Below are 17,524 nucleotides of genomic sequence, written 5' to 3' on the forward strand. Positions count from 1 at the left end.
AGTGTTTCACTGCCTTCTGGCCTTATAATTTCTGGTGATTAATGTGCTGTCTTGGAATCATTATTACGTTGTATACAGCACCATGATTTTCTTTAGCTGCTTTGAACGAGTTTCCAAAGCAGCATTTGGTTATGGTGTTGTCTGCACATGGGTTTTTTTTAGTTTCGTCCTGTTTGAGATTCACTGAACTTCCTGTTTCTGTAAGTTTGTATTTTGCCAAATTTGGGGGGTTTTCAGCCATTTGAGTCTTTAAATATTTTTTTGACACTGTACTTTACTCTTTTCCTTCTAGGATTTTAGTAACTCAAATGTTAATTTTGTTATTGTTTGGCAGGTTCCTGAGGCTTTACTTTTTTTTTTTTTTTTTTTTTTTGAGACGGAGTTTCACTCTTGTTACCCAGGCTGGAGTGCAATGGCACGATCTCGGCTCACCGCAACCTCCGCCTCCTGGGTTCAGGCAATTCTCCTGCCTCAGCCTCCTGAGTAGCTGGGATTACAGGCACGCGCCACCATGCCCAGCTAATTTTTTGTATTTTTGGTAGAGACGGGGTTTCACCATGGTGACCAGGATGGTCTCAATCTCTTGACCTCGTGATCCACCCGCCTCGGCCTCCCAAAGAGCTGGGATTACAGGCTTGAGCCACCGTGCCCGGCCTGAGGCTTTACTTTTTAAAATTCTTTTTACCTGTTCTTCAGCTTCAAAAATTTCTATTCATCTGTCTTAATATTCACTGGTTCTTTCCCCTGTCATTTCCATTCTGTTATTGAGTCTTTGTAGTGAATTTTAAATTTGATGATTTTTTTTTTAGTTCTAAAATTTTCTTTTTTTGTGTATGGTCTTTTATTTTCCTCCTGAAACTCTTATCATTTGTTTCAAGACTGACCTTAATAGAGCATGGTTTTAGTAGCTACTTAATTTTTGTTTTATAATCCCAACATATGTGTCCTCTCTTATCTTTTCTCTTGTGGGATTTTCTATTTCTTTGTATGACAATTAATTTTGGATTGTATCCTGGACAGTTTGACGTAACATTATATGATTCTGCATCTTGTTTAAGTCCTGTGGAAAATGTTGAAGTTTTTGCTTTAACAAGCAGTTGACCGATTTAGGTTCAGGCCACAAATTCCAACCAGCATTCTGTAGGCTCTGGTTCCAGCATCAGTTTTGTTTCTTACCTGCTTACATGCCTTTTTGTGTCCACTCTGGGACCTGGCCAGTGGTCAGGTCCCAAAGCCTTTGTACACTCTTAGAAGAAGGGCCGTGGGTGGCTCACGGGTGGCCCCAGGAGTGTACATAAAACTGTACGTTTTCATGAGCTCCTTCTTTTCTGTGATGTGCCTGACACTTTCTCGCTCCTAAGAACCCCCCTCTTTCCCTTTACTGTTGTCTGGCTAGAAAGTCCGGGCTTTAGTTTCCCCATACTTCAGCACACTTCCTGCAGCTATGTCAGCCTCTGTGGCCAAGACTGTCTTCTTCCTCTTGGGACTGCAGTTTCTCTTGTCAGAAAGTAGGATTCTTGGAGCTGCTGTCATTGACTCTGTTGCTGCTCTGATACTGCCTGGGATCCCAAGAGGGAGAGAATGAAACAAAACAACCCAGGGGATTTCCTCTACTCTCTTTGATCTCTGGGAACCCCCTTTCCTGTTCCTCAGACCAGAAATAGGGGGCCTCTCTTGGAAATTTTTCTTTGTGCATCTAGTGTGCAGTTTCAGCTTTTGAGTCCAGGCCAGGAGGTGCTGGACAAACTTGTCAGGAGTTGGAGGTTCTGTGAGTTCTGGTTACTTTTCTCAGTCCACCTGCTTCCAAGTCCTTGGATGCATCTTCCCATTGTTTTTAGTTGCATTCCATGAGAGAGGCAGAATAGGGTACTTATTTCATCTTGACCTGCTTATTAGAATTTCAAATCAAATCAAAGGATGATGTTTTCTATATTAGTTTGCTGTTTTCCTTTTAAATAGCAAGCACATTAGGAAGATAACACCCACTGTAGTGGTTTCTGTCGTAATTATTAATACTTCCATTGTATTAAAATCTCTTGAACTCTAGAAGGTAGCTTTATATTAACACCTCTTATATTTATATATAAAACTTGTCTGGAGCCTAGAAATTCTTACTATCTTTTCCTCCGGTGGTTCTAGCTCCCATTTTTCATAAAGAATGGATAATGTCTTTCTTAAATAATCCTTTTCATATTTACATATATCACTACTCTTGTGTGGCCTAGAGTTCCCTGAATATGTCCTTGTTACTCCTTTTACCAATGAAGAGATTTATAATGACTTACTACTTTTGTAACTTAAGATCAACACAAGGAACTCTCAAGCAGTGTATAATTTCTTTTGACTAAATTCTTTAGGGTACAGTGATGCTTTGTACTTGGCATTTAAATAAATGCTAAGCTTGATTTTAGGATCTTGCTTTCTGTAGAGAGGTGGAAGTTAACAAAATAATTTCTTCTGAACTGACTTTGATGAAATTGCTAATTTTGCATTTTGCCTGGAATACATACTCCCGCAGAGCCTCATGCCTGACTGCCTGATGGTCTTTTAGGAAGAGGCCGGCCGTCGTGCCTTGAGGTGGAGCCCACTTCCACTGCTTATCTTCTCTGCTTTAAGCTGTCTTTATCTTCAGACATCTTCCCTCTGCCTAAGGAGAACTCCTGACCTCAAAATTTTTCATAAAGATATTGCTAACAATTTAAGATAACAGAAAACATGTGGTGATATATGTGGTAAATTCATTCTTGCAACAGGTCTTTGTGGTAAGTTCATTCTCTTAGCAAATATTTATTAAGCACTTTTTATATGCCAAAACACCAACAGTACAGTAATAGATGCAATAGTCACAAGCTGAGCATTCAGGAAACTTTTTGACCATTGCAGGAATTTGTAGTCTGAAGAATTTATTTGGTTATTTAAACTTTTACCTTTAATACTTTAGTTGTTCTAACAGATTTATACTTAAATCTGTTACTTCATGTCCCCTGAAACGATCTTACCACTGCTTGACAAATTGGTGATCTAAAATACACCCATTTTGGGCCGGGCAAGTGGCTGACACCTGTAATCCCCAGCACTTTGGGAGGCCGAGGCAGGTGAATCACTTGAGGTCAGGAGTTCCAGACCAGCCTGGCCAACATGGCGAAACCTGGTCTCTACTAAAAATAAAACAAAATTAGCTGGGCATGTGGTGCATTCCTGTAACTCCAGCTACTCTGGAGGCTAAGGCAGGAGAAGTGCTTGAACCTGGGAGATGAATGTTGCAGTGAGCTGAGATCACGCCACTGCACTCTAGTCTGGGTGACAGAGCGAGATTCTGTCTCATAAAATAAAATAAATCTATTCTACTTATCTGACCTCATAGTTTCCCAAAAGGTCTTTTTTTTTTTTTTTTTTTTTTAAAAAGGTTTTTTTAAGCTGTTTATATAAAGAGTATTGTATGAATTTGACCAAAGCATTTTTTTTAGTCTGGTACTTACTGAATTTTTTCTTTTTTTTTTTTTTTTAATAAAGACGGGGATTCACCATGTTGGTCAGGCTGGTCTTGAACTCCCAACCTCAGGCGATGCGCCCACCTTGGCCTCCAAAGTTCTTGGATTATAGGCGTGAGGCACCACGTCCGGCCTCAATTTATTCTTAAAACATATTATTTATTAAAATATTTTTAAATGTTTTAGTGTCCTTTTATTCTTAAACAAATGAAAACTCTCTGTATCTGAAAGAAGGGTGTGACCTAGTTCTATTTTTGCAGTATAGTTAATGTTTTATTTAAGAGTATTAATACTTCTCCAATGGTTTTAATCCCCAGAAAATAAATATGCATTAATATCTAGACAAATTCTTACTGTATGCATCTGGGATTGACAGATGTTTTTGACTAATAGAAAAGCAGTCATTTACAAACAACCAGGTTCTGATTTTAAAGCTTTTGGACTGACATTTTTTGCTTAGTAATTTGCTCATACAACAAATATTTGTGGCTGGGCATGATAGCTCACTCCTGTAATCCCAGCACTTTGGGAGACCAAGGCAAGCAGATCACATGAGGCTAGGAGTTTGAGGCCGACCTGGCCAACGTGATGAAACCCCGTCTCTACTAAAAATATAAAAATTAGCACCCCTATGTTATCTCACTACTCGGGAGGCTGAAGCAGGAACATTGCTTGAACCCGGGAAGTGGAAGTTGTAGTGAGCTGAGGTCATGCCACTGCATTCCAGGCTAGGCAACAGAGGGAGAGTGTCTCAAAGAAAAAAAAAATATTTTTTTAATTGTACACTACTGTTAACTAGAAGCACTGTGTTGTACAGCATACCTCCAGAACTTACCTTCCCTAACTGAAACTTTATACCTGTTCATAGCCTGTTCATAGCAATGTTACATTTCCCCCATCTGCTGTCAGCCACCATTATATTTTCTGTTTCTGTGAGTTAACTATTTTAAGTACTTCATAAAATGGAGTCATGCAGTATTTGTGCTATCACCAGCTTATTTGACTTAGCATAATATCCTCAAGATTCATCCATGTTGTTTCATGTGGCAGGATTTCCCCCTTTTTTTGTGGCTGAATGTTACTCCATTGTATGCATATATCACATTTGATGTATCCATTCATCCATCAATGGACATTTAGGTTAGCTGATGTGAATGATGCAGCCATAAATATGGGAGTGCAAATATCTCTCCAAAATCCTGATTTCAGTTCTTTTGTATAAATGCCCAGAAATAGGACTGCTGGATCATGTGGTGGTTGTATTTTTAATTTTTTTGAGGAACTCCTATACTGTTATCCATCGCAGCGGCACCATTTAAGATTTCCACCAACAGTGTACAAAGGGTTCCAATTTTTCCACATCCTCGGCAATACTTATCTTTTGTTTTCTTGGTAATGGACATACCAACAAGTGTAAAATGATGCCATGTTGTAGTTTTGATTTGCATTTCTCCCATGATTTCTAATGTTGAGCATCTTTTCATACATATCTTTTCAAAAGGAGACATTTGTATGTCTTCTTTGAAGAATGTCTACTCAAGTACTTTGGCTATTTTTTTAATCAGATTATTTGTTTGCTACTAACAGGATTTCCTTATATATTTCGCATATTAATTGCTTCTTAATATGTGGTATTTTTCTCCCATTGTGTAGGTATTTTCTCCCATTCTGCTGGTTACCTTTTTGTTCTGTTGATTCTTAGTTTGATGTCGTTCTACCTATCTATTTGTACTTTTAATGTCATGTGCAAGAAATTGTTGCCAAGATCATAGTTACGAATTTTTCCCCTGTGTTTTTTTCTAGGATTTTTATAGTTTCAGACCTTATTTTTGTTTAAGTCTTTGATCTATGTTGAGTTAATTTTTGTGTCTGGTGTAAGGTAAAGGTCCAGTTTCATTCTTTTTGCATGTGGATTTTCAGATTTCCCAGCATCATTTGTTGAAGATGCTGTCCTTTTCCCGTTGTGTATTCTTTATGCTCTTATTGAAGAACAGTTAACTGTATATGCATAGGTTTATTTACGGACTCGGTATTCTGTCATTGATCTACTTGTGTTTTTTTTTTTTTTTTTTTTGAGACCGAGTCTTGCTCTATCACCCAGGCTGGAGTGCAGTGGTGCAATCTTGGCTCACTGCAATCTCCAACTCCCAGGTTCAAGCAGTCTTCATGCCTCAGCCTCCTGAGTAGCTGGGATTACAGGTATCTGCCACTACACTCTGCTAATTTTTGTATTTTTAGTAGAGATGGGGTTTCGCTATGTTGGCCCGGCTGGTCTTGAACTCCTCACCTCAGGTGATCCACTCGCCTCAGCCTCCCAAAGTACTGGGATTCCAGGCGTGAGCTGCACCTGGCTGTTTGTCTATTTTCATTTCAGTACCATACTGTTTTAATTACTCCAGCTTTGTGATATATTTGAAATCAGGATATGTAATGCCTTCAGCTTTGTTGCTACTTTCCAAGATTGTTTTGGCTATTTGGTGTCCTTTGTGGTTTCATATGAATCTTAGGATCGTTTGGATGATTTGTGTAAAAATTGCCACTGGGATTTTGATAGGGATTATATAGATCACTTTGGATAAAATGGATATTTACAAAATATTGTCTTCCAATTTATGAACACAGATGTCTTTCCACTTATTTCTGTCTTTCAAAATTTCTTTCATCAATATTTTTTAGTTTTTGGTATATAGGCCTTTTACCTCCTTCATTAAGTTTATTCCCAAGTATTTTATTTTATTTTATTTTATTTTATTTTATTTTGAGACAGGGTCTCACTCTGGAGTCTCGCTCCAGGCTGGAGTGTGGTGGCGTGATCTTGGCTCACTGCAACCTTCACCTCCCTAGGCTCAGGTGATCCTCCCACCTCAGTTTCCAAAGTAGCTGGGACTACAGGCACACACCACAACACCCAGCTAATTTTTGTATTTTTTGTGGAGATAGGATTTCACCATGTTGTCCAGGCTGGTCCTGAACTCCTGGACTCAAGCGATCCTCCTGCCTTGGCCTCCCAAAGTGTTAGGATTACAGGCGTGAGCCACCGTACCTGTGTTTTTTTTCTTTTTGATGCTTTTGTCAATGGGATTGTTTTCTTAATTTCCCTTAGCTCATTGTTAGTATATATAAGTGGAACTGATTTCTCTGTGTTGATTTTGTATAATACCACCTAACTAAATTAGTTCTAACAGATTTTGTTTTGTAGAGTCTCTGTGGTTTTTTACGTAAAATAATCACCTCTGTGAAGAGAGAGTTTTTTTTTTTTACTTCTTTCTTCCCAATTCGGAAGCCTTTGAAAAAGAATTGCCTAATTGCCCTGGCTAGTATTCCAAGACTATGATAATAGAAGCAGTGAGAGTGAACATCCTTTCCTTGTTCTTGATCTTAGAGGAAAAGCTTTCAGCTTTTCACCATTGAATATGATATTAGTTATGGTCATTTCCCTTCTATTCCTAGTTTGTTGAGAGTTTCTATTATGAAAGGCTGTTGAGTTTTGTCAAATACTTTGTGTGCATCCAGTGAGATGGACGTGATTTTTATTTCTCTTTCTGTCAATTTGGTGTGTCACATTAAACAATTTTTGTATGTTGAACAATTCTCGCATACCAGGAATAAATCCTACTGTGATCTTGGTGTATAAGCCTTTTAATGTGTTGTTGAACTTGGTTTACTAGTATTTTGATAAGGTTTTTTGCATCTCTATATCGGGGATATTGGCCTGTAGTTTTCTTTTCTTGTCTGGCTTTCATATGAGGGTAATTCTGACCTTATAAAAGGAATTTGGAAGTGTTTCTTCCTCTTCCACATTTTGGAAGATTTTGAAAAGTATTGGCATTAATTGTTCTTTAAGTGTTTGGTAGAATTTACCAGTTAAGTCATCTGGTCATGAGCTTTGCTGTTTAAATCTGTTTAGATCTTGTTGTTGTTGTTGTTGTTGTTGTTTGAGATGAAGTCTCTCTCCGTTGCCCTGGCTGGATTGCAGTCGTATGATCTTGGCTCACTGCGGCCTCCACCTCCCAGGCTCAAGCGATTCTCCTATCTCAGCCTCCTGAGTAACTGAGACGACAGGCGTGTGGCACCATGCCCTGCTAATTTTTGTATTTTTAGTAGACAGCGTTTCACTACGTTGACCAGACGGGTCTCGAACTCCTGACCTCAAGTGATCTGCCTGTCTTGGCCTCCCAAAGTGTTGTGATTACAGGCGTGAGCCACTGCTGCCTTGCTAGGTCTTCTATTCATAATCCAGCCTTGCTAGATTTTATGTTTCTAGTAATTTAACCATTTCTTATAGGTTATCCAGCTTGTTGGTGTATAATTGTTCATAGTAGTCTCTTATGATCCTTTTTATTGCCATGGTATTAATTGTACTGTCTCCTTTTTCATTTCTGATTTTATTTGAGTCTTCTCTTTTTTTGTAATCTAGCTAAAGGTTTGTCAATTTTGTTGATATTTTTAAAACTCAGTTTTACTGATTTTTTTTTCTATTTTCTGTTCTTTTTTTGTTTCTATCTGCTTTAATCTTTATTTTTTCCTTCCTTCTGCTAATTTAAGGCTCACTTTGTTGTGATTCCCTGAGGTTTAAAGTTAGGTTGTTTACTTGAGATTTTCTTCTTTATTGTAGGTGTTTATTGTCATATGCTTTCTTCTTACTACTGCTTTTGCTGTAGTGAATAAGTTTTGGTATGTTGTATTTTCATTTGTCTGAAGATATTTTCTAATTTCTCTTTTGATTTGTTCTTTACCCATTGGTGTTCAAGGGAGTGTTTAATTTCCACATAATTTTGAATTTTCTGGTTTTCCTTCTGCTGTGATTTCAGTCTCCTAAATTTCTTAATGCTTGTTTTGTGACCTAACGTGATCCATCTTGAAACATATCCTGGTATGCTGTAGAAGATGGTATATTCTGCTGCTGTTGGGTAAAATGTTCTGTATATGACTATTAGGTCTACTTGTTGTTTAAGTCCTCTGTTTTCTTACTGATTTTCTATCCGGTTGTTCTGTCCATTATTGAAAGTGAGGTAGACGCTGGGCACAGTGGCTTATGTCTGTAATCCCAGCACTTTGGGAGTCCGAGGCAGGTGGATCACAACTTCAGGAGTTCGAGACCAGCCTGACCAACATGGTGAAACCCTGCCTCTACTAAAATACAAAATTAGCCGGGCGTGGTGGCCCGAGTCTATAATCCCAGCTACTCAGGAGGCTGAAGCAGGAGAATTGCTTGAACCCAGGAGGCGGAGTTTGCAGTGAGCCGAGATCAAGCCACTGCTCTCCAACCTGGGTAACAGAATGAGACTCCGTCTCAAAAACAAAAACGAAAAAATGAAAGTGAGGTAGAAAAGTTTCCTACTACTATTGTATTCCCATCTATTTTTTCAGTTCTGTTAATGGTTGCTTTATAAATTTAGGTGTTCTGATGTTGGGTGCATATGTATTTTTACTTTTTTTTTTTTTTCGAGATGGAGTTTCGCTCTTGTTACCCAGGCTGGAGTGCAATGGCGCGATCTCGGCTCACCGCAACCTCCGTCTCCTGGGTTCAAGCAATTCTGCCTCAGCCTCCCGAGTAGCTGGGACTACAGGCGTGCGCCACCATGCCCAGCTAATTTGTGTATTTTTAGTAGAAACGGGGTTTCACCATGTTGACCAGGATGGTCTCGATCTCTTGACCTCGTGATCCACCCGCCTCGGCCTCCCAAAGTGCTGGGATTACAGGCGTGAGCCACCGCACCCGGCCTACTTTTATACCTTCTTGGTGGATTGACTCTTTTATCATTTTATAACATACTTCTTTGTTACTTTTTGAGTTTTGTCTGATGTATGTATGGCTCTGTTTTGATTACCATTTACATGGATTTTTTTTCATCCCTTTACTTTCACCTTGTGCGTTTCCTTAAATCGAAAGGATTTAATCCCTTGGAGATAACATATATGTATTTTTTTTATTTTGTTTTTGAGATGGAGTTTAGCTCTATCACTCGGGCTGGAGTGCAGTAGCATGATCTCGGCTCACTCCAGCATCCACCTTCTGAGTTCAAACAATTCTCAAGTGATTCTCATCCTCAGCCTCCCAGGTTGCTGGGATTATAGGTGATTGCCACCATGCATGGCTAATTTTTGTGTTTTTAGTAGAATTGGTGTTTCACCATGTTGACCAGGCTGGTCTCGAACTCCTCACCTCAGGTGATCCGCCTGCCTTGGCCTTCCAAAGTGCTGAGATTACAGGCGTGAGCCACCGTGCCCAGCCAGAGAGAGCATATATTTGTATCTTGTTTTTATCCCTTCAGCCACTCTGTCTCTTTTTTCTTTTCTTTTCTTTTTTTTTTTTGGACATAAATCTTGCTCTGGCTCATTGCTGCCTGCTTTGAGCCCCCTGGGCTCAGTCAGTCCTCCTACCTCAACCTCCTGAGTAGCTGGGACTACAGGCACGAGCCACCACACTGGCTAATTTTTCTATTTTTGGTAGAAATGGGATTTTACCATGTTGCCCAGGCTGGTCTTAAACTCCTGTCCTCTCGATCTTCCTGCCTTGGCCTCCCAAAGAACTCAGGCATGAGCTACCATGCCTGGCCACTCTGTGTGTCTTTTAATTGGGAAGTTTAATCCAATTAGATTTAAAGTAATTATTTATAGGGTAAGATTCATTGCCATTTTAATTGTTTTCTCTTGTAGCTCTTTTTCTCTCTTGGTATTTTCCTTTGTGTTTTGTTAAATTTTTAGTAGTGATATGCTTTGATTTCTTTTTCTTTTTATTCGTCTTCTATAGATATATATATATTATTTTGTGGTTGCTATGGGGCTTACATAAAACATAATAATCAGTAGTTAGTTGTGGAAAAAAATTATGTTTACCTTAAGCTGATAACAACTTCAATCCCCTATAAAAACTCTACACTTTTACTCTCCCTACACATACACATGTCCTTGAATCAAATAAGGTATTTTACTTCTTGTACATACATTTTCTTTTCTACAGAAATGGGGATAATAATGTATTCCACTAACTCAGGAGTTCTTGAAATGTGGTTCCCAGAGACTATTTGAAGAGCATCTGTGAGGTCAGAACTGTTCTTATCATGATTCTAGGTGGTCTTTTTTTTTTTTTTCTTCACTGTGTTGACACTTGGAACAATGGTACAAAAGCGATGAGAAAAGCTTGCTGGCATTGGATCAAGTTATACTTATATTCACTGTATTCTTTGCTGCCACATATTCCTAGTGAAAATAAATGCCAGTTTTGCTTAAGAATGTCCTTGGAACAATAGATAATTTTATTAAATATAAACGTTTTAATATGGTTTTAAATGCGTGTGATGACATAGGAATTATGCATAAAGCACTTCTGCTTTATGAAGTAAAATATACTGAAGTAAAATCGTTGTCCCAAAGATGAGCCTGGGTACAATGGATTGTGTTTATTAGTTCAATTAACTCCTTTTTTGGTGGAATACCTTTTTGTTTTTGTTTTTTTTTCTTTCTTTTGTTTTGTTTTTTTTTTTAGACAGTCTTGCTCTGTCACCAGGCTAGAGTACAGTGGCGCCATATTGGCTCACTGCAACCTCTGCCTTCCTGGTTCAAGCGATTCTCCTGCCTTAGCCTCCTGAGTAGCTGGGATTACAGGTGCACACCATCACACCTGGCTAATTTTTGTATTTTTAGTAGAGATGGGGTTTCACCATGTTGGTCAGGCTGGTCTTTAACTCCTGACCTCGTGATCCACCCACCTGGGCCTCCCAGAGTGCTGGGATTACAGGCATTAGCCACCATGCCCGGCCTGGAATACCATTTTCACTCAAAAGAATGATGATCAACAAACCCTGGTTGTTCAGAGTTGGGTATTTGGAAGACATTTGCTTGAAAATAAATTAAGTGAGCTTGTCACTTCAAGGAAAACAGCTGACAGTATTTGTTGCGAAGTGATAAAATTCACTGCAACCACAGCCTCCCAGGTTCAAGTGATCCTCCCACCTCAGCCTTCCAGTTAGGTGGGATCACAAGCATGTCCCACCATGCCCGTTAATTTTTGTATTTTTAATAGAGACGGGGTTTTGCCATGCTGGCCAGGCTGGTCTTGAATAAATAATTTTTGAGCTCTTACTGTTACATTACTATGCAAATCCTTGAAGTTGGGACTTTGGAGAAGAGACCTCGAGAATATACATAAGTAGTTGCTATTAAACAGCTTTTTAGGTCATAAGAGGAATGGGAGGAGAGAATTCACTTATAAGGTGACTTCAAAATGTTTGTGAAAGATGGAATTAAAAGAAAACTTTAAAACATACATTTTATTTCCCAATGTAAGCTCTATCAAGTTCAAGATACTTTTTTTTTTTTGAGATGGAGTCTTGCTCTTTCGCCCAGGCTGGAATGCAGTGGTGCGATCTCGGCTCACTGCAACCTCCACCTCCTGAATCCAAGCAATTCTCCTGCCTCAGCCTCCCGAGTAGCTGGGACTACAGGCACGTGTCACCTTGCCCAGCTAATTTTTTGTATTTTTAGTAAAGACAGGATTTCTCTGTGTTAGCCAGGATAGTCTCAATTTCCTGACCTCGTGATCCGCCCTCCTTGGCCTCCCAAAATGCTGGAATTACAGGTATGAGCCACCACGCCCAGCCTCAAATACTTTTATAAGCAATGATACTAACCGTTTATCTCTAATAGCCTGAGGCTCTTGGGAATTTAACCATGTTAGTGTAGTCTTTTTTTTTTTGAGACAGTCTCTCTGTGGCCAGATTGGAGTGCACTGGCGTGATCTCAGCTCAGTGCAACGTCCGACTCCCTAGTTTAAGCAATTCTCCTGCCTCAGCTTCCTGAGCAGCTAATTTTTGTATTTTTAGTAGAGACGGGGTTTTACCATGTTGGCCAGGATGGTCTTGAACACCTGACCTCATGAATGCAGTCTTTTTTACATTATTAGCTGAAGAAAAATGGGTGCACTATAAAGATGTTTTCTTAGGGGGAGCCTGAGTCTCTGTTTGCCAGGCTGGAGTGCAGTGGCACAATCTTGGCTTCCCCAGCAGCTGGGATTACAGGTGCCCACCATCACACCTGGATGATTTTTGTATTTTTAGTAGAGATGTGGTTTTGCCATGGTGGCTAGGCTGGTCTTGAACTTGTGACCTCATGTAATCTGCCTGCCTCAGCCTCCCAGAGTGCTGGGATTACAGCATAAGCCACCATACCCAGCTAAAGATTGTTTTTTGAAGGCTAGCAAGTGCAGTGGCTAAAGATTTTTTAAGATTAGGAAACAAAAGGGTCAAAAGCCAAATCAGAACTATAAAGCCCAATGATTTCCCATTGAAACTGTCACAGAATTTTGTTTGATGAGCAGAATGAGCAGGAGCTTTGCTGTGATAGAGGAGGATTCTCTGAAGCTTTTCTGGGTTTTCTAAAGCTTTGGCTGCCTTTCTTAAAACACTCTCATAACAAGCACATTTTATCATTCTTTGGTCCTCCAGAAAGTCAACAGGCAAAATATCTTGAGCATCCTAAAAATCTGTTGCCATGACGTTTTCTTGACAAGTCTACTTTTGCTTTGATGACTGGACCTCTTCTACCTCTTGGTAGCCATTGCTTTGGTTGTGCTTTGTCTTCAGGATTGTGTGGTAGAGCTGTTTCATTTCCTGTTACAATTCTTCAAAGAGATGCTTCAGGATCTTGATCCCACTTGTTTAAAATTTCCATTGAAAGCTCTGCTCTTACCTGTAGCTGATCTGGATGCAATGGTTTTGGCACCCATCCAGTGGAAATTTGCTCAGTTTTAAATTTTTCAGTCAGAATTGTGTAAATTGAATCAGTGGAGATGTCTGTGGTGGTGTCTATTTGTGCTGTTAATTGTTGATCCACTTCAAATAGGACACAAACAAGATCCATTTCTTTAGTCATAAATTGATGTGGATGGTGTGCTGCTGCCGACTTCATGTGTCTCATCCCTCTTAAAACACGTTATCCGTTTGTAAACTGCTTATTTCTTTGGGGCATTATCCCTATAAACTTTTGGTAAGGCATCAATAATTTTATCATTCATTCACCCAAGCTTACTCATAAATTTGATGTTTATTCTTCAATTTTAGCAGAATTCATATTGTTTTATTAAGGGCTGTCTTCAAACTAATGTTTTCTCCTTCTTAGTGCCCCAAAGTAGATCCTGTTCAGATATATTATAACGGGTTAATAATGAGTTTATTTTGGTGTAAAGGTACTTTCAAATTCGTGCGTAGTTGTTTGATAATACTCATTTTCCATAGCTTTGAACACCCCTATAACTCTCCTCTTTTACAAACCAAACAATGAAAAAGCACATTTGTGATAGAAGCTCATTTTGCAATAGGAATTCACAGTGATCTAAGCCCTGCTGTTCGTGAATATAGTTCATGACTGGAGTCTAAGTTGCTTTTTGATTTTTGAAATTCTCTTCTTCCCTTGCAGGTATAGAACAAGATGCAGTGAATACTTTTACCAAATATATATCTCCAGATGCTGCTAAACCAATACCAATTACAGAAGCAATGAGAAATGACATCATAGGTAAGCAGTGCTTGAAGCTATGGCAAAAAAACAAAACAGCAAAAAATTCATAAAACTGACCATTGTGGTTATTGACTAACATAATTTTTCCTTAACATGGAATTTAATAGTTCCCTTCCAAATTTGTTTTCTGAGTATTTTTTATATCAGATTATCACTCACTTTAAAAGTTTCTCGGCTGCAGTCGGTGCCAGGGTCTTCGTCTGGGGTGCGTGGGCTGCAGTGTAGTGGGTGTTCTGACCTGGCCACCAGTGAGGAGCTGGCCCAGTGGGTGGCTATGTGCGCCAAGCAGGCAGGACAGAAACTTCGGGATTGGAAGCCCAGTGAAGCTAAAGGACAGTCCCAAAGTCTCCAGGCATCAGGGCTGCAACCCAAGAGTCTTGATGGCAGGTGGGCGACTTGATGGCCGGACAGGTGTCTTGATGCTGGCCTCTCCGTCTCAGGGCTTCATTCCACTCCTCAGTGGCCTGGCCTCCCTGGGGCACCCCCGATGTCCACCTGCATTAGCTGGAGCCATCACATGGCCTGTGACCCACCATTATTTGCCAGTAGATTGTGCAACACACAGTGTCATTTGGCATAGCTGGAGGTGCAAGGAGGAGGCCAGCCTCATGTCCACTCCCAGTTTCATGTAACTTGATTATTCTTTTTTTTTTTGAGACAGAGTTTTGCTCTTGTTACCCAGGCTGGAGTGCAATGGCGCGATCTTGGCTCACTGCAACCTCCACCTCCTGGGTTCGGGCAATTCTTCTGCCTCAGCCTCCTGAGTAGCTGGGATTACAGGCACGCGCCACCATGCCCAGCTGATTTTTTGTATTTTTAGTAGAGACGGGGTTTCACCATGTTGACCAGGATGGTCTCCATCTCTTGACCTCGTGATCCACCCGCCTCGGCCTCCCAAAGTGCTGGGATTACAGGTGTGAGCCACCGCACTCGGCCCGATGATTCTTAATAAAGGCAATTTGCTAAATTCCTTGCTTTAAGAAAAAAAAAAGTTTTTCTTATATGTTGGACTCAAATTCTTAGACTTTGACCTGAATAGCAATGACAGCAAGAACAATAAATAGCACACATTTATTGAACACTCACTGTGTCCCAGGCCGTATTCCAAGCACTTTCTGTGGATAAACTCATTTTAACTTCTAAAGAACTTTGTAGGGTAAATACAGTGTTTTTTTTTTTTTTTTGAGACAGAGTTTCCCACTTGTTACCCAGGCTGGAGTGCAATGGCGCGATCTCGGCTCACCACAACCTCTGCGTCCTGGGTTCAGGCAATTCTCCTGCCTCAGCCTCCTGAGTAGCTGGGATTACAGGCACTCACCACCATGCCCAGCTAATTTTTTGTATTTTTAGTAGAGACGGGGTTTCACCATGTTGACCAGGATGGTCTCGATCCCTTGACCTCGTGATCTACCCGCCTCGGCCTCCCAAAGTGCTCGGATTACAGGCGTGAGCCACCACGCCCAGCCCTATTATTTTATAGATGAAAAAACATAAGTACAGAGAAGTTAAGTACTTTGTCCAAAGTAACAGCTCAGATATGGCAGAGTCAGGATTTGAAACTAGACCCTCACATACCTTAAGTGCTGTGCTGTTGGCAGTGTTTTCATACTGTAGGTAGGGACCAGCCTTCTCTTATGCCCTCACCCACCGCCAAGAAAAAAATTAGAACAAATCAAAGTGTCTCAGAGTAGTAAGGACAAATATTTCAGAAAAATATTTCCATTATATCTACATGTATACATGTGTATGCTGATTCAACAAATACATTTCTATATAGGTTATAGTAAAATAGTTTGAAAGCTTTTACTGTGTTTTATCAGGAAGACCTTAGGTGAACCTATATTCACACATAAAATGAATAAATATTACATTCTCAAGATTACATTCTCAATAAATAAATACGTTTATTAAATATTTATTCAATAAATATTACATTCTCATAAGTCCCATGATTTTGTATTTTTATTCTTCAAAAAAATTAGTATTAAATAAAACATGTTCTTGCACCTGTAGCAGATCTGTCCCAACGTGGGGCATCTTCAGTCCTTACTGTGGGTACTTTGCACTCACTCATTGCTGGAGACAGCAAGAGCCCTGGTAGTCTCAGCTGTGGTTCTTAAATTGGCCCATTATACCTTCCAGGTAGCTATTCTGGGGTCTGTCTCATGTTGTCTCCATTTTCCTTTTCTTTCTTTCAGCCAGATACCTGTAACAGTTATAACATAGGTTTGATGGCTGTTGGTGACTTATACATATCTGCTTGTATTTTAGAGATACTGTTTCACTGAGTATTGCTGACAGATATCATCATGAGATTGGGGTTTTCTATGTTGTTGGTCTTTCTTTAATGCAGGAATTTGCTGCGGTTATCTTCCCTAGACCAGCTTTTCCTAGTAATACAACAGGGATGTTCTGACTGATTAGAATTTGCCTATTTGAGAAATTAGTTGGCTAGTGATTTTTTGAGGGGAGTCTGTACCAGTTAATGACCTGACTGATGTGGGGATGAAAAGGAAGGAGTTTCGAGTCAGATAAAACACTTAAAAATGAAACCACACGGCAGCTCTCTTTCCTTTACTTAATCAAATAAATGATGTAATCCCATGAAGGAAAAGTCTTTTCTTTTTTTTTCCTTCATTTTTTTCCTACATGAGCAAGGATTTCGGGAATCAAAGGAAGTCTTTTGAAGGATCAAATTGATAACATTTTTGATCAAGCGATTTGAGGAAACCTCTATCCCATGTCTATCAGTATATATTTTAGAATGTTAATTACCTATATGGCTTTAGGCACGTCATTTTTCCTCCTTGAGCCTCGTTCTTAATCCTGTCCAAATTATTTCTTCCCTCTTACAGTTGGACTATTTTAAAATAGCTGTACTTCAAGTGAGTTTTGTTCAAAGGAGCCTTCACTTTAGCTCTTACTGTGTTCCAACTTGCATAGTCTTGTTTTTTGTTGTTTTTTTTTTATTATTGTTTATTTATTTATTTATTTATTTTTTAAGACTGGGTTTCACCATGTAGGTCAGACTGATCTTGAACTCCCGACCTAAGGTGATCCACCTGCCTTGGCCTCCAAAGTGCTTGGATTACAGGCATGAGGCACCACGCCTGGCTGATAGTCTTGTTTTAAATGTTACCCTTAGGCCAGGCACGGTGGCTCACGCCTGTGTAATCCCAGCACTATGGGAGGCCAAGGCGGGTGGATCATGAGGTCAAGAGATTGAGACCATCCTGGCCAACATGGTGAAACCCCATCTCTACTAAAATATAAAAATTAGCTGGGCGTGATGGCGAGCATCTGTAGTCCCAGCTACTCGGGAGGCTGAGGCAGGAGAACTGCTTGAACCCGGGAGGCGGAGGTTGTGGTGAGCCGAGATCAAACCACTGCACTCCAGCCTGACACCTGGTGACAGAGTGAGACTCTATCTCAAAAAAAAAGTTACCCTTGGGTTTTTGGCATTGTTATGTAATTACTGTCTTTATGTGAGGATTTAGAGTGATCCAGAATCTATA

General features: G+C 39.9%; 1 protein-coding gene across 3 annotated transcripts in view; it reads left to right on the forward strand.

The window, feature by feature from the left end:
- Nucleotides 1-17,524, forward strand: part of AKAP10 (A-kinase anchoring protein 10) — a 75,062-nt gene that overhangs the window by 11,679 nt on the left and 45,859 nt on the right. For all 3 annotated transcript variants that reach the window (XM_032269198.1, XM_032269197.1, XM_032269199.1), the window contains one exon: nt 13,908-14,006. In XM_032269198.1, the coding sequence (XP_032125089.1) occupies nt 13,908-14,006 (99 nt within the window). The remainder of the gene's footprint in view (nt 1-13,907; nt 14,007-17,524) is intronic.

This window comes from Sapajus apella, unplaced genomic scaffold (assembly GCF_009761245.1).
Source record: "Sapajus apella isolate SASKATOON/1434 unplaced genomic scaffold, GSC_monkey_1.0 scaffold189, whole genome shotgun sequence".
Lineage (NCBI taxonomy): Eukaryota > Metazoa > Chordata > Mammalia > Primates > Cebidae > Sapajus > Sapajus apella.